The 18772-nt window shown below is 42.6% G+C and overlaps 1 protein-coding gene across 1 annotated transcript in view; it reads left to right on the top strand.

Annotated features, from left to right (window-relative positions):
* Positions 1–1819: 1819 nt before the first annotated feature.
* ATP8B3 (ATPase phospholipid transporting 8B3) overlaps positions 1820–18772 on the top strand; it is a 308036-nt gene continuing 291083 nt past the window's right edge. Inside the window, exons 1-3 of the mRNA XM_088474277.1 lie at positions 1820–1973; positions 2152–2243; positions 3230–3343. Coding sequence (XP_088330403.1) covers positions 1820–1973; positions 2152–2243; positions 3230–3343 — 360 coding nt within the window. The remainder of the gene's footprint in view (positions 1974–2151; positions 2244–3229; positions 3344–18772) is intronic.

Raw genomic sequence — 18772 nt, 5'->3', positions numbered from 1 at the left:
CTGCATTTGGACTGCCATTGTCTTGTTTGGTCACAGCGAGTGGAAGATCTTTGTACATTTCGTCAGGGTGGATGAGGAAGACATGTCTGTAAGATTGAATTTTGTATTAAACTTGGAAAAAGCAGAAATATTACGGCAAGCATACAACGGAGAAACAATTAGCCGTGCTTCAGTATTTCGGTGGTGGAAGCACTTCAAAGGGTGTAATAAGCGAGTGACTGATGAAGCGTGTAATGGGAGACCATCCACAGTGGTTACAGATGTCAACATTGCCAAAGCTGCGGAGATGTTGCAACATGACAGAAGGTTAACTCTCTGTGAACTTTCAACTTCACTTGGTGGCTCATTCGAATGGGTTCAACATATTGTGACAAAGGATCTGAAAATGCATCGCTTGTGTGCCAGGTGGGTATCCAGAAATATCACAGAAGAGCAGATGTGACGACGAGTTGAATCGTACAAGAACACCGTTCGAATATCGGAGGGGATACCCGATTTCCTGACATCGAATGTGATGTGTGACGAATCCTGGATTTGTCATTATGATCTGGAATCCAAACAACAGTCCAGTGTATGGAAACACGCAAATTCGCCTACGCCAAAATAATTCTGTGTGATTCCTTCGGCATGTAAAGCCATGCTTATGCTTTTCTGCTTCGATGCGCATGGTATGATCCTACAGCACTGGGTTCCCCGTGGACAGAGAGGCAATTAATGGTGACTACTATGCAAACATCCTGAAAACACATTTGCTTTGAGCCATGAGGAAGAAAAGACCGCATTTGTGAAGAAACATTGGTTTTTGCTACAAGACAATGCCCGAAACACATGTTGCTGCTGTTGCATTGACAGCACTGACTGAAATTAATGGGACAGCACTAGAACACCCTCCATATAGAGTGGATTTAGCACCCTGTGGTTTCTGGGCATTCCCAACCCTGAAATAACAACAATGGAAAGAAGTTCTCAACAGATGAAGTGAAAAATGCCTCAGCTGCAACACTAAAAGTGATGTCACAAAACAGTCTACTGCACGTCTACGTATCGTTGTTGAAGCACTGCAAAATATTTATTGAATGTGAAGGACGTTACTATGAAAAAGAAAAATGTTCAGATCCTGTTGAGTCATCTGATTCTGAATAAAGAAATCAGTCTCATTACTCTTCAATCAGCCCTCATAATATACATCTAATAAAAACAGCTGGTTTCTTTTTCATATATTGCAATCACAGCAAATATATTGAGCGATTCACATCTCCTTCTTAGAACTGTTGATGTACCATACCATATCCCATGGCACCCTGGAGAACGCACTCAACTAGGCTAAGGGGGAAAGCTGTATGTCACTTTCTAACACAAGTGCTGACTGAACAACTGGACAAAGTCCTATTTGCATTTGATCTGCTCACAGTTGTCACTGCCAGACAGTGCTGGGCCTCTTATGCTCCATAAGGGGCCCTGTGTAGGGCAGTGTTTGGGATTGACATCAATGGCTAAACATTGATGTTGACATATAGACATTGTCTATAAAACATCAATGTTTTCGGTCTTGTAGCATTGATGAATTTGGATAAAACATTTGCTTGTGATACTTGGACAACATTTACAGAAGACCTCTCTGTGCTCACAAGTCTAATTTTGCCTTTACAATAATTGAATAAAAACATTGATATTGGTAGAAAACATTGATGACAGGAAAACAAGGTAAACTCACCCTAATGTGGAAAAACATTGAACATCAACATCAAAACTTTGTTGTATGCAAACTGTTGAAGTTCAAAGCCATAGACTACACCAAAGGGGGCATGCGCGCAACGTCATGGTATTGTGGCTATGCCTTGTCTGGACATCAGAGAGGCTTGGTGGCCCCCCTCCCACTGCTCTTGCTGAGAAGACGACAGGCATTGCTCCACTGGTGTTGCAGAAGGGCAGGTTCCCTACATATAAGCTCTGTATTTTGGCTAGTTATGAGGGTACTGACTTGGTAACAATTTTATTTCAACTAACATTACATGGAACTTTTTGTATTTGAAGCTCAAAAATAGGGTGTCAGAAATGTCCTTGTTGCCTACTGTTCAAACCTGTATGCCGTTGTTTCTGTTTAATATGGTATTTCTTGTTGACGATATTATGTCGCTGTTCTTTTGGCAGATTACACTTGGGAAGTCAAAGCAAATGACAGAACATTTAATGGCTTATTTACAAAGAAGAGTTACTATTTTTTTACTAAGAAGAAATATGCTGTAAGTTGTATGCTGATTTTCTCAGTTTAGCAATAAATGGCAAAAATAAATGCACATAATTGCTCTACAAAATATAAGAATCAATACTTAAACCTAATATGCAGTATATAAAAGTAAAAGAAAAAAAAACGTTTAAAAATGCAGAAAAGATTAGACAGCATTTTTAATACTATTCTGTCTAGATAAATAGAAGGGACCACTGGCCCTGTTAATGGGTAGATAGGTAATATGAGAGACAGAGCTACTCTCTTTTCCTTTGTTAGCCCACTATCCACATACCTTAAAAAGTACCCATCATGGAGGGTGTTCCTGGAGAGTGGAGGAGTTCCCTGCACTACCACCTAGTAAGAAATTAATGTGTAGAGGCTCCACCCACGTATCCGCATCCCCAACTAGAGACCCACATGCATGCTCTTCTCTTTCTCTTACAGCTCAGTCAATATCTATAGATGGTGTAAGGCAGGGGTAGCCAACCTCGGTCCTCGAGAGCTACTAACAGGTCACGTTTTCCAGACCACCTAGCTGGTGCACAGGTGTATTCATTACTCACTAACACATTTGTAAAGATCCACAGGTGGAGCTAATTATTTCACATACGATTCTGTGATGAGACCTGGAAAACATGCAATTGGTAGCTCTCGAGGACCAGGGTTGGCTACCCCTGGTGTAAGGGAAAAATGAATCACAAGCCACAGTCTGAGATTAATTGGTCCTCAAAAACTCCCTTTGATGCCATTTAAAGTTAACATCATTGACATGCCTGAATTATAAAACCAGAAGATCCAGGGTGGAACTAGATGGGAGCTGGTAGAGCAGCTTAAGCTTAATTATATCTAGATATAATTAATTCTGGGAGCAGGTTTAGGAAAATGAATAGATCAAATTCTGCTACAATTGTTTCATTAATCATTGATAATAATATAGCTTAAAGTAAAAATGTTACTAGATAATGATTCATTTTCTTATTTTATGTTTCAATTTTCAAGGACAACAGTATTAGGACCAGTAAATACAACTTCTTCACTTTTATTCCTCTCAATATTTACGAGCAGTTCCATAGGGCAGCTAACCTCTACTTCTTATTTATAATTATCTTGCAGGTAAGTGTTCCCTTGTGTGCTTTGTTGAACTTATCATTAACTTAAATATCTATTACTGTGGAAATAGAGCATGGTGACATTTTCTATGACTGAACCTTGCTAGCTATTTAGTCGCCCCTCCTTAGTTGGTATAGGTGACAGATGATATTCAAATTATGTTTAATATATATAAATATATATATATATATATATATATATATATATATATTAAAACATTTCCACTTAATTGGAATGAAAAACTAAAACTCTGGGGAATGGCTCTGTAAACTGCATCTGAAATGTGAAATTGGATGCATCAGCTGTCCTTCTGGGAGATAGTTCAGGACATAACAAGGAAAAGAAAAAACATCTTCTTACACACTGCTAGCACTGTTTAAAAATTTAGAAGCTGAAATAAATACTGTGCTGGACAAACCTTAATTCTGGTAATGTTTGCACGAAAGACACCTTCAGATAACCTTACATAACAGAGTTCCTGATGAGGAAATAGTCTAATGTTACATTCTTAAAAGAATGTTTGCATATATGACACCAAACTCAGATTGGAGCAAACAGTGTTTTCTTTTACTGGATAACAGCATATAACCACAATGTAACATTATGTACAGAACAGATCCATAACAAGAACAAGTACAAGAACCAAATAATGAACCCTCACCACATTCATTAAGCCTAGTACGTGATTAGATATTGCAGGTTACGTGCATTTCATATTTATAATTAATTTCATGTTACATACAGTACAGCTTTGCTCCCATTTTTACATTACAAACTTTACTCACACATTTTCCCACATCCCGTCCACTTCCTAGTGAAATAGCAGGACAGGGAGCATAATGTCTCGATTCTTGTGAATATAACGCCCTTTTAACTTGCTTCTTCTTCATAAACACCACAAATCATGACATTATGCTACACAAGAACTATGCAGTCTCACCCCCATCTGTCATCAGCTGGATCTCCTTCTTCTGGAGCGGAGAAATCAAGACATATAAGCATTATACTGTATATGTGGACCTTTTACCTGACATGGAGTATCAAAATAAATAACTCTGAAATATTTTCCTCAAAGAGCATAAAAACTAGAATTGTAAACTTTAACCTATGTGGAAGATACCCAAAGTTTTAATCTGGTAACACACCATACGGTGATGCATACTTGCCTACCTTCCCTATTCGGCCGAGAGCCTCCCAAAACTCGGGTGCTGCTCCCGGCCCCCCAAAGACAAGCAAGCCTCCCGACCCCTAGCAACCCGTCTGCCCCCCTCCCCCACCGCAAGTACAGTATAAACCCTGGCAGCAGATGGCCGGGGACGCGATTCTTGCTGAATCGCCTCATTGTGTCACCGCCCCCTGCTTCACAATGCCATTAATCTCAGCATTGTGAAGAGGGGGAGGGGCTGTGTGATGCAATCGCTCTGTCACGCCCATGCTCCACCCCCCATTGATGAGTCTTTTGCCAGGCCACACCCCTTTCGCCGTGACACGCCCCCCCATGAGGAAGCCCAACAGCTCCCGCCTGGAAGGAGGTAGCTAAAAGTCGGCAACTATGTGGTGATGTGACCCAGTGATGCGGTGAGTGATATAATGATACATTGCACTTGCCGTGTGACCAGACTCGGAAGTAGTCGGAAGTCCGGCGCTGCGTTCAGCAAGCTTGGGCCGAAGTGGAGATCCCCACAGCGCGTCCTCCACATGGACCATTTTGGGGCACCTGCACCCGCAGCCAGGCACCTCCAGAATAGAGACCCTGTGGCTAGCCAGTTCACGGTGAACCGGAGGAGTATCAAGACTGAAGTAGTAAGCCATAGAGTGGAACGACAGTACAGACACCATCCGGTATACAAACTACGTGGACACCAGCAGACATCCTGGGCAGGAGAATTCTCAGGGACGAAGAGGTGCACCACCACAACAGAAGATAATCGGGATGCCGCTCCACAGGGCTGGTAAAGTTACCCACAAGGACTATAGTAGGTTAAAGAAAATTTACACTAACTGTGGCACACCACAGGAAAGACTTATCCTTGGAGAAATATTTGCACATGTTTAAATCCCATTGTACACTGTGTAGACATGTCAACATGAGAACATATTGTACAAACCCCTTTGCTGAAATTCAGTAATACAATTGGTGATCATAAGCGCATAAATAAATTTAAGTCAGCCCAGAACATATTTTGTAGTCATCTCTACGCATTTACACAACATAATTGCTGGTGAGGGGTAGAGCGCAGCTAGAAACCATTTTCATTCTATTATTTCCTGCTTCATCTACTAGACCACATCTTTCATAAAATTTTCCCTACTCCTGTGTAGCACACCAGATGGGACGATTCAACGAACGACAGCCAGGAACAGCGGATCGGGCATTCACACTTTCAATTTTGACCACCTCACATCTCTCAATATTGTCTACCAATATAGGCCAAAGGTTGGCTGGCTAAACTAAAAAACAGAGTAGCGGCACAAATACACGGCAGTTATTTCTGTTCAAAAATGTTTTGCAAATTAGTAATGTGATTAATCAGCCTTTATGTTGAGCAGTTCCCCAAAACTCCCCAACCATAAAAACAGCGTCTCATACCTGCGGGTTGGATACAGTGCGGGTCGGATAAAGTGCGGGTCGGATACAGCATGGGTCACATACAGTGTGGAATACAGTGCGGGCTGGATACAGTGCGGGTCAGATACAGTGTTGGTTGGATACATTGCAGTTTGCATACAGTATGTGAAGGATACAGTGCGGGTCAGATAAAGTGTGGGTAAGATACAGTGTGGGTCAGATTGAGTGTGGGTTAGATACAGTGCGGGTTACAGTGTAGGTCAAACACAGTGCGGGTAGGATACATGCAGGTTGGATACACCATTGTCCTTGGTGCGGTAGGGGCTGCCATCTTGCATCTGTTTGCTCCATTGAAATATATGGGAAAGTGCTGATTGGCGGAGAGCCAAGACAGATTACTCTCTCAGCCTATCAGCGATTAGCCCATTGATTTAACTGTGTCTTTTCAAATTGGCACCCGAGACAAAACCACAAGATCCGACAGTGGGATTTTAAGGTTTTGGCTCGGATAGGGATCTGAAGAAGACAGGGAGATCCAAGCTGCGACTTGAAGCGCCTTGGATCCCGGAAGTGCTGGTGTGTTCGGATTCCAAGGAACTTGGAATTGCATTATTAATGATCCTGCACTGCATCGTATGTCACATCATCCTATCTGATGTGCAGCACATCAAATGGGAAGATGCGACCACACAATTCATCAAACAATATGTGCACACTACATAATGGTCATGCAGAGTGGTTGCAGGTACCATGATTACACAACAAATTGTATAGTGTGTATTGTGTACCTACTGTAGCTTTAATCTGCATATTTGAACAAGTAAAGAGTAGGGATGAGCGGGTTCGGATTTCTGAAATCCGAACCCCCCCGAGCCTCCCGATCCGAGGCCGATCCGAGTCAGGCTCGACTTTTCCCGCCTGACTCGGATCTGAAATCGAGGCAAAACGTCATCATCCCACCTTCCGGGTCTCGCGGGTTTTGGATCCTATATAATGTATCCGCGTCGGCGCCATTTTCTTACTCGGCTGTGGACAGTGAAGAGGGAGGGTGGGAGTTAGGGCTGGCTGGGCTGTGTAGTGTAGTGTAGTGCAGTGTAGTGTTGTGCTGTGCTGTGCTGCGCTGTGCTGCGCTGTGCTGCGCTGTGCTGCTGTTGTCCATAGGGGCTGTGTCCACTCCTTCAAAGTCCATAGGGGCTGGCTGGACTGTGTTGTGCAGTCAGTTGTCCATAGGGGCTGTGTCCACTCCAAAGTCCTGTGCTGTGTCCCAGTCCTAAAGGGGTGCTGTAGTGTTGTCCAAGGGGTGCTCTGTCCATCAGGGGTGCTCCCCCCAAGTGCAAAAAAAATGTTTTCTCTGTTTGTGAATTGTGTGCACTGTGGCTGCACGTGCATCAACAAAGGAGCAGCGCCAAGCTTGCGCCTGTGTCCCATAAGTAAAAGGCCGGCTGGCTTGTCTGTTAAAGGGTGCTGTAACCCACAAAGGGCACTCCAAACAAAATAAAAAAATATAATTTTTTGTGTTTGTGAATTGTGTGCGCAGTAGCCTCACGTGCATCAACAAAGTAGTGCCAAGCGTGTGCCTGTGTCCCATAAATAAAGGGCCAGCTGGATTGACCACTAAAGGATGATGTAACCCCCAAAGGGCACTCCAAACAAAATAAAAAAATATATTTTTTTGTGTTTGTTAATTGTGTGCGCAGTAGCCGCATGTGCATCAACAAAGTAGTGCCAAGCGTGCGCCTGTGTTCCATAAATAAAGGGCCGGCTGGATTGACCGCTAAAGGGTGCTGTAACCCCCAAAGGGCACTCCAAACAAAATAAAAAAAAATTTCTGTGTTTGTGAATTGTGTGCACTGTGGCTGCACGTGCATCAACAAAGGAGCAGCGCCAAGAGTGCGCCTGTGTCCCATAAGTAAAAGGCTGGCTGGCTTGTCCGTTAAAGGGTGCTGTAACCCGCAAAGGGCACTCCAAACAAAATAAAAAAATATTTTCTGTGTTTGTGAATTGTGTGGGCTGTAGCTGCACTTGCATCAACAAAGGAGCAGCGCCAAGCGTGCGCCTGTGTCCCATAAGTAAAGGGCCGGCTGGCTCATTTCTTAAAGGGTGGTGTAACCCACAAAGTGCACTAGTCTCCAACAAAAATAAAAAATTATTTTCTGTGTTTGTGTGCGCCTTAGCTGCACGTATATATCAATATAACATAAATGGAGGACCAAACTTTCTCCGATAAAAATAAAATAGGGAAAGATCAAGAACCACTTCCTCCTAGTGCTGAAGCTGCTACAACTAGTCATGACATAGACGATAACATGCCATCAACGTCCTCTGCCAAGGCCGATGCCCAATGTAATAGTAGAGGGCACATACAATCCCAAATGACAAAGTTCAGGAAAATGACCTTGAAAAAAACATTTAAATCATCTGAAGAGAAACGTAAACTTGCCAATATGCCATTTACGACACGGAGTGGCAAGGAATGGCTAAGGTCTTTCCCTGTGTTCATGACTAGTGGTTCAGCTTCACATGACGATGGAAGCCCTCCTCCCACTAAAAAAATCAAATGGGTTAAGCTGGCAAAAGCACAGCGAAGAACTGTGCATTCTAAGAAGATATCACAAATCCCCAAGGAGAGTCCAAGTGTGGTGGCGGTTGCGATGCCTGGACGGGAAGAGGTGGCTCTTTCCACCATTTGCACGCCCCCTGCAAGTGCTGAAAGGAGCACTCACAGTCCACTTGCTGATATGCAAATTGAAGATGTCACTGTTGAAGTACAACAGGATGAGGATACTGGTGTAGCTGGCGCTGAGGAGGAAGTTGGCGAGGAGGATTCTGATGGTGATGTGGTTTGTTTAAATCAGGCTCCAGGGGAGACAGTTGTTGTCTGTGGGATGAAAAAGCCCATCACGGTCATGCCTGGGCAGAAGACCAAACATTCCACCTCTTTGATCTGGCAATATTTCTATCCAAATCCGGACAACAACTGTCTTGCCATATGTACCATATGTAAAGGTGAAATAAGTAGGGGTTGGGACGTTAACCACCTAGGAACATCCTCCCTTATACGGCACCTGCAGCGCGTTCATAAAAAGTTACTGTCAAGTTCAGAAACTTTGGCTAAGACCGTAAGCAGTCCAGGGACACCTAAATCCCATTGTCCTGTTGTATCCAAGCGCCTGCAAACCACACCGTCAACTCTCTCCTCGTCAATTTCCTCCTTAGTCGGGATCGGAAGTAGTCCTGCAGGCCATGTCACTGGCATGACTGACTCTCCTATCCGGGATTCCTCTGGAGGATCCTGCATTGCTACGCCTCCTGCTGCCGCTGCTGCTGTTGCTGCTGCTGGGAGTCGTTCATCATCCCAGAGAGGAAGTAGGAACACCACTACTTTTACTAAACAATTGACCCTACAACAGTCCTTAGCGAGGAGGATGAAGTACGACAGCAGTCATCCTGAAGCAAAACATATAACTGAGGCCTTGACTGCTATGTTGGTGTTAGACGTGCATCCGGTATCCGCCATTAGTGCAGTGGGATTTAGACAATTGATGGAGGTAGTGTGTCCCCGGTTCCAAGTCCCGTCTAGATTCCACTTCACTAGGCAGGCGATACCGAGACTGTACAGAAACGTCAGAAAAAGTGTTCTCAGTGTCCTGAAAAATGCTGTTGTACCCAATGTCCACTTAACCACGGACATGTGGACAAGTGGAACAGGGCAGACTAAGGACTATATGACTGTGACAGCCCACTGGGTAGATGTATCACCTTATGCAGCAACAGCAGCAGCGTCACCAGTAGCAGCATCTCAGAAATGCCAGCTCATTCCAAGGCAGGCTACGCTGTGTATCACTGGTTTCAGTAAGAGGCACACCGCCGACAACTGAGGGAAATCATCGCCCAGTGGCTTACCCCACTTAGACTCTCCTGGAGATTTGTGATATCTGACAACGCCACCAATATTGTGCGGGCATTACATCTGGGCAAATTCCAGCACATCCCATGTTTTGCTCACACAATAAACTTGGTGGTGCAGAATTTTCTGAAAAGTGACAGGGGTGTGCAGGAGACGCTTTGTGTGGCCCGAAAAATTTCTGCCCACTTTCGCCATTCAGCGACTGCGTGCCGAAGACTGGAGTGCCAGCAAACACTCTTGAACCTGCCCCGCCATCACCTGAAGCAAGAGGTTGTGATGCGGTGGAACTCAACCCTCTATATGCTTCAGAGGATGGAGGAGCAGCAAAAGGCCATTCAAGCCTATACATCCACCTATGACATAGGCAAAGGAGGGGGTATGCACCTGACTCAAGCGCAGTGGAGAATGATTTCCGTGTTGTGCAAGGTTCTCCAGCCCTTCGAACTTGCCACACGTGAAGTCAGTTCAGACACTGCCAGCTTGAGTCAGTTCATTCCCCTCATCAGGCTTTTACAGAAGCAGCTGGAGAAAGTGAAGGAGGAGCTAAGATGGAGCGATTCCGCTCGGCATGTGGGACTTGTGGATGAAGCCCTTCATTCGCTTTGCCAGGATTCCAGGGTGGTCAATCTGTTGAAATCAGACCACTACATTTTGGCAACCGTGCTTGATCCTAGGTTTAAAGCCTATGTGGTGTCTCTCTTTCTGGCCGACACAAGCCTGCAGAGGTGCAAAGACCTGCTGGTGAAAACACTGTCAGCTGAAGCGGAATGTGACACTCAACAGCTCCTTCTTCATTTTCTCCCGCAACTGGGGCTGCCAGGAAAAAACTTAGGTATCCTAAGCAACCCGCTGGCGGTGATGCAGGGCAGGCAGGACCAAGTTTGGACATCTGGTCCGGACTGAAGGACCTGGCAACAATTTCTGACATGTCTACTGTCACTGCATATGATACTGTCACCATGGACAGAATGGTGGAGGATTACATTGGTGACAGCATCCAAGTAGGCATGTCAGACAGTCCGTATCTGTAATGGCAGGAAAAAGAGGCAATTTGGAGGCCCCTGTACAAACTGGCTCTATTTTACCTGAGTTGCCCCCCCTCCAGTGTGTACTCCGAAAGAGTGTTTAGTGCAGCCGGGAACCTTGTCAGCGAAAGGCGTAGGAGGTTGCTTCCACAAAATGTGGAGAAGATGATGTTCATAAAAATGAATTATCAACTCTTCCAGGGAGACCAGCCTCCAGAACATACAGAGAGACCTGTGGTGATGGATTCCAGCGGGAACGAGTTAATACTCTGTGAGGATGAGGATGTACACAACACTGAAGAGGGTGAGGAATCGGTGGATGAGGAGGATGAGGACGACATCTTGCCTCCGTAGAGCCAGTTTGTGCAGGGACAGATTAATTGCCAGCTTGTTTTGTGGGGGCCCAAACGAACCAATCATTTCAGCCACAGTCGTGTGGCAGACCCTGGCGCTGAAATGATTGGTTTGTTAAAGTGTGCATGTCCTGTTTATACAACATAAGGGAGGGCAGAAGGACAATTCCATCTTGCACCTCTTTTTTTTCTTTGCATTTGCATTATATACAGTTTGGGGCCTAGTTTTTCAAACTGCCATCCTGTCTGCCACTGCAGTGCCACTCCTAGATGGTCCACGTGTTTGTGCCGCCCACTCGTATCGCTTAGCATAGTCATCCAGCTACCTCGGTGCAACCTTTTGGACATAAAAACACTATTGTGAGGTGTGAGGTGTTCAGAATAGACTGGAAATGAGTGGAAATTAAGGTTATTAATAATCGCATAGGAGCAGAAAAACCCACAAATTCTGTGATTTTAGCTGTTTTTATGCTTTTTTTAAAAAAAAATACAGATCCAAAACACAAAACCCAGAACCCAAAACACGAAAGGGTGGTTTTGGCAAAACCAATCCAGATCCAAAACACGAAGAAAGATCCAGATCCAAAACCAAAACACGAAAAGTGGCCGGTGCACACCCCTAGTAAAGAGTAATGTACAGTAACTGGATATTTTCATCCACAATAAATGTGCTTTCACTGTAAAATCTCAAACCAATTATGAGCGAATTACTCATGGCATTAGTAAGTGCATCTGTATGTCATTAGAGATGTGCACGTACCCCCGTGTTTTGGTTTTGGGTTTGGATTTCTATGAAAACAGCTAAAATTACAGAATTGGGGTTTGTTTTGTTCCTACACTATTATTAACCTCATTAACATTAATTTTCAGTCATTTCCTGTCAATTTTGACCACCTCACAGTTCTCAATACTGTTTTTAGCTTTCACCCATATTGGCCAAAGGCTGCAGTGAGTTGACTGGCTAAACTAATTGACAGAGCAGTGGCACAGACACAGGGCAGTTTTAAAAAGAATATTGAACATCTAGGAAACATAGTGGTACTGTAGTGATAGACAGTATGGTAGTTTAATATAAACTATACAATTATATATAATTACAATTATATGATTTGAAGATAGCCAGCACAGGTAAATGGAGTTGGAGTACTATTTACGTAGTAGAAATAAGGTAAAGCATGAATGATTGATTTGATTGATTACAGAATATAACTGTAAATAAAAAAAATATAAATGAAGCAAACCATTTTAAAACAAGTATTCAAATGAGATTGATTGATTAGATTATTGATTAATGTTAATATATTTTAACTATAAAAAAGTAAATCTGAGAAATGGAAAACAGTGCCAAAAGACAAGCACCCAGAATCTCATTGACAGTGATTCCTCAGGAATTATGGCAGCATAACAGCCTAGTGAAAATGACTAATTAATTATTACTTATATGATTACATGATTTGATGTTACTAGTCTGTATCTGCAAAGAAGCTGCAGGACCTGGAGCCCATATGCCTGGATGAGAAGCTGGCGAAGGATGGCATTGCAAGATACAAAAGAACATGAACACCCCAGTAAAGTACAGTAATATATGATGTCTATCACACACACACAATCTTGGCAAAGCCCATAATGAAAAGTGGTGCACAATGGAATTGTGCTTGGCATTATGTTGTATATTAAAAAGGTCATACACAGTTATGCAAACCAAGCATTTCAGCAACAGGGAGCACCACTTTTGTGGCTGAAGTGCTTGGTTTGTTTGGACCCACACAAAATAAGCTACCAATGAGCTACTGCAATCTTTTACATGTGGTTGTTGAATGATGAAAATGCAAAGAAATGTTATGGGCCACAGACAACATCTCCTGCATGCAGTTTTATTTTTTTTTTAGAACAACCAAGTTTATCATGTTTGCAATACATGGTACGTGTTCAAATTCACTCAATTGTAATACTCAATTAATGTTACATGTGTTATAAGAAATTACAAATTCTGAGAAGAGTCTTAGTGGGATAAGCCATTTTGCCATCAAATCCCTGAGTTTTTCTACAGGTTGACACCAGTATGCCCTCTTATGAGCTGGCATTGTGTGTTAGATACTGCTGCTAAAGACAATGCACCCACCGATTTGGCTGTCACAGTCATGTAATCTTTCATTTGACCACTACAGCTTGTCCACATATCTGTAGTTAAGTGGATACTCGGCTTGATGGCATTTTCTAGGCCAAGAATGAGATTTTTAACATCCCGGTACAGGCAAGAAATTGTTGTTCTGGTAAAATGGAATTGAGATGGAATTTGGTAGCTGGGACACAGTACATCAACAGACTGTCTAAAATTAGATGCACTGATGGCAGATTTTGGATGCATATCTAATGCTAGCATAGTCATCATGGATTCAGTGATCCACTGTGCAACAGAATGGCAGCTTTCATACTTGCTTCCTCTTGCAAATGATTGTTTCACAGTCAGTTGTTGTTTGAAATATCTAGTCTTCTTGGTCCCCTTCTATGATGAAGATTCACCCCCAGCAGCAGCAGTCCTAGTGCGCAAGGATTCTTCTGGGGAATCCTGGATAAGGGAGGAGTCAGTTAGCATTCACAAATTGGATGCAGGAGGATTACCTCCGATTGTTATGAGGACATTGATAATGAAGGTGTTGGCGGTGGAGATTGGATGTGCTGGGATCTATCCATGCTGCTGCTATCTGATGCTGGACAGCTTTTATTATTTTTTACAGGATTTTTAAGAGATTTTCACAAATACTTTGCATGAACTCACTGCAAATGATGTAGCAGGGTGGAGGTGCCTAGATGGTTAACATTCCTACCTCTACTTACTTTGGCTTCACAAACTATACAGATGTACAGATGGGTTGTCACACAAAAGAGGTGGCCTTTCTGGTCTTATGTCCATGCATGACAAGGGCCTTCATCTTATCATTGGCAAGAACTGCTGCCACTGGTGGCTGACTTACACAATACAACATCAACAACAGTTGTACTGCTTTGCATAGGGGCCCTGTCACGGGAGTGGCCCACGTTACCAACAGCACTATACAGACTGGTGGCAGCAGCTACTTCACCCACCACTCACACCATCACCGTGTGCCCTGTGCACGGACTGCTGTGCAGCCTATCCAACTCTAAGTGAACATGGGTGTAAAGCACCCCTCCCCCACCCCTTACCTGTTGCTCGCATGGTGCCACACTCTTGCCTTGATGATGTCACCAAATTTTGTTTTTGTTATGACTCAGCTTTAACTTGACGGATCGAGATAAAACAAACTGCAGGTTATTTCTAGGCGATACAAAATGTTTCAGAATGCTAATTTATGCATGCCCATGCAATGACGTTCAAATAGACAGGCACGCCTGAGTATCTCTGACCACTCCCCCATCACCACCCCCAAATGCTGACGTCCCGTCACTCAAAAAAGAACCCTAGGTGCTCCAGGAACTGTAACTAATAAATAATTAAGAATAATTAATAATTACTAGAAGCAGCTCACCACTGAGGGGGTTGGTTGCTCCCCAAAGAGAATCCTATATCTAAAAAGCAGGGGTGTGGGAGCGCTAACTAGACAGAAGTGAACAAATGAAATATGTGAATAACAAAGGTGGAATAAAAATGGGGAGGACCACCCCTAAATTTAATAATAGTGTAGATGAATATGACAAGATTAATACACAGAAAATTATCACACAATGAACATAAGTAATAATCCAGAAACAATAAGCATGTAATAGAAGGATAAATAATTGCGTATAGTAATATCCACAGACAAAAGAAGATAATATTGTCGTGTAGTAATGTCCACAGATAAAAAAGAAGATAATATTGTCGTGTAGTAATGTCCACAGATAAAAAAGAAGATAATATTGTCGTGTAGTAATGTCCACAGATAAAAAAGAAGATAATATTGTCGTGTAGTAATGTCCACAGATAAAAAAGAAGATAATATTGTCGTGTAGTAATGTCCACAGATAAAAAAGAAGATAATATTGTCGTGTAGTAATGTCCACAGATAAAAAAAGAAGATAATATTGTCGTGTAGTAATGTCCACAGATAAAAAAGAAGATAATATTGTCGTGTAGTAATGTCCACAGATAAAAAAGAAGATAATATTGTCGTGTAGTAATGTCCACAGATAAAAAAGAAGATAATATTGTCGTGTAGTAATGTCCACAGATAAAAAAGAAGATAATATTGTCGTGTAGTAATGTCCACAGATAAAAAAAGAAGATAATATTGTCGTGTAGTAATGTCCACAGATAAAAAAAGAAGATAATATTGTTGTGTAGTCATGTCCACAGATAAAAAAGAAGATAATATTGTCGTGTAGTAATGTCCACAGATAAAAAAGAAGATAATATTGTCGTGTAGTAATGTCCACAGATAAAAAAGAAGATAATATTGTCGTGTAGTAATGTCCACAGATAATAAAGAATAAGGTTCTGAAATAAGTTGAGTTCAAATCTCTTGTAGTTGGAGATATTTGAAAAACAGTGGAAAGCGATTAAAATCTGACAAGTTAAAGTGCTGGATCAGTATATGTGTATATCCACGATCTTCTGTGGAATACTTGTTTTACACCCGCTAGTTTACCTACTGATAGAGATATCTCTATGCGGTGTGGACATCTTTTTTATCTGTGGACATTACTATACGCAATTATTTATTCTTCTATTACATGCTTATTGTTCCGTCACTCACTCTGCGATGCGTGATCGCAATGCTAGCCTGCGCATGCACTTTGCCGTACATACACATGTGCAGTACACACCGTCGGCCAATCTGCATATGAATTTGCAATTGCGATCCATGCTGAATCAGGCCTATAGTACTGTATATCTGCCTGTGTACAGTATATTTATTTATGTATGTACTGTATATATACAGTAAATGTACACAAACATAAGATAGAAAAAAGGTTACAAAATATGTTCAGAATATTTATTAAATAGAATAAAGAAGTGTAACTCTCCAAGGTTATTGTTGGTGACAGCACAGTTACAGAAGTCTTTAAGGAGCATATTTATTAATTATCGTGTTTTAGATCAGCTAATTATAATTTCTTATTGCCAGTATTTGCGGCAATGAGAAATGAAAGATCACCCAGATGTATCAATAAACATATCCAGGGACATGGGCTTCAAAATGAGCCAGTCTGTGTGATTACTAATGCCAGGCGCACTAGTGCACATGCATAGGCTGTTGACCACGCATGCATGACTGGTACCTTTTTGCGCAGTGAGGCCTGTTGGAAATATGTGTGTACAGATTGATGATGTGGCAGAGTTTCTGTACAGATTGATGATGTGGTAGAGTTTCTGTACAGATTGATGATGTGGCACAGTTTCTGTACAGATTGATGATGTGGCAGAGTTTCTGTACAGATTGATGATGTGGCAGAGTTTCTGTACAGATTGATGATGTGGCAGAGTTTCTGTACAGATTGATGATGTGGCAGAGTTTCTGTACAGATTGATGATGTGGCAGAGTTTCTGTACAGATTGATGATGTGGCAGAGTTTCTGTACAGATTGATGATGTGGTAGAGTTTCTGTACAGATTGATGATGTGGCACAGTTTCTGTACAGATTGATGATGTGGCAGAGTTTCTGTACAGATTGATGATGTGGCAGAGTTTCTGTACAGATTGATGATGTGGCAGAGTTTCTGTACAGATTGATGATGTGGCAGAGTTTCTGTACAGATTGATGATGTGGCAGAGTTTCTGTACAGATTGATGATGTGGCAGAGTTTCTGTACAGATTGATGATGTGGCAGAGTTTCTGTACAGATTGATGGTGTGGCAGAGTTTCTGTACAGATTGATGATGTGGCACACCAGCAGATGGCCTGAGATGGCGAACAGACCAGTTACTTAACCAGTGGAGTGGTTTTACTGATGGTAAAATGGGCACTCACTCTTATACACACTGGTTGATGGAGCTGATGAATGTTTGAGGGTACTGGGCAGCAGTGCAGGAATGCTGGAACAGCATTTGTGGTAGCAATATATAACAGGTCTCATTGGAGCTAAGTGGAAGACTTGCATCTCCCACAGAGGCACTCTAAAGCATGCACAGTAGTAGCTTAGGTGGCCATCTTGGTACAGGAAATGAAGCCTTGCTGGAGGCAATATGGAGTCTGAGCAGTAGCTCTCTCCCTATTCAACATAGCTTATACTCTATAATGGCTAATGTTATCTTGAGATTGTTGGACATGATATGAGCGCAGGTGTTGATACTGCAAGGTTATATAGGCACACACCAGCAGATGACTCAAACTATGAACAGCCCAGTTACTTAACCAGTGGTGTTGGTTTATTGAAAGATAACAGGGTGATACAGGGTGCTATACATCTCACCAGCCGGTGAGCATATACTGTTTGCAGATAGTGGTGCAGGGATGCTGTGACAGCTTTATGCAGACATACACTGGGGTCTCTCACATGAGACTACTGTCTCCCACCAATTAACTCACACAGTACTAATGTAAGATGGCTGCTCTCACATGTGCAAGAGTAAATCAAGTTGGAGGACAACCACCCTGCAGACTCTGATTTCTAGTGCCCAGCATGTATGCACAGTTGCTAACAGAGAATATGTTATTACTGGAACACAAAGTTGAGGGTGTGTCAGAGAAACACATTGTGAGGGAATGTCAGAGGCACACCTTGAGGGGGGTTGGGGGGCAGAAGCACACTTGGGGAGTTGGTGAACAGTCACACTTGGGGAGGGGGGGTGCAGATGCACACTTATGGAGGAATGGGTGGAGAGGCACACTTGTGTGGAATGGGGGCAGAAACACACTTGGGAAACTTCTGTGTGCCTCTATTACTAGTATTACTAATAGTATACTATTACGAGTAATGCAGGCATGTACAAAGCAGAGGGATGAGAAGAAAGGAGGAGGCGAGTTGGGGGTGGGGTAATAGAAGAAGAGAACAGTCACAGAAGCCACAGCCGGGCCGGGACATAAATGAGGGGTGTCTGAGGCCGGCATATAAAAGGACATGACTTATTGGGCTCGGAAACTGATTCAATTAAATTAAATCAGGAAAGGACATCATTGATGGTGGCTTTCCAATGACAACCACCATCAATTGATGTGAAATTGGTGGCTATCTGAAGTTAAATACAGCTGATTCAACTGTTTAATATCAAGACCAGCACATTGGCAAACTGTCATAATGGCTTTTCATCTAGTGCTTTAGATGAAATGATTAGTTACCATCGCATTGAAAGTTTCAATGATGGAAGCCCAGGCACCATTCAGTGGCGAACTTCCCTAATTTAAATGGGCAGGATTAAGGGGGCTTTAAGGCTGGCATATAAAGGGACTGACTGAGGGTGATATGAGGCTGGTATATAAATAGGCATGATGAGGGGATCTATGTTGCATAAAACCAGTTGGGGGCTTTAATGTATGGCATATTGGAAATGTTACGTTGGCCCTCTGTACAAAATATATTTTTTTAATATGGTACTACAACAATAGAATTTTAGAGATAAGCGGTTCAGTTTTGCTAAAAACCAAACACATTGAGGTTTCGAGTTGAAGTGAGTCACA

Source organism: Taudactylus pleione, unplaced genomic scaffold (assembly GCF_031769625.1).
Source record: "Taudactylus pleione unplaced genomic scaffold, aTauple2 ptg000152l, whole genome shotgun sequence".
Taxonomy (NCBI): Eukaryota; Metazoa; Chordata; class Amphibia; order Anura; family Myobatrachidae; genus Taudactylus; species Taudactylus pleione.
The sequence above is the reverse complement of the archived record's forward strand: the minus strand, read 5'-3'. Positions and strand labels throughout refer to the sequence as shown.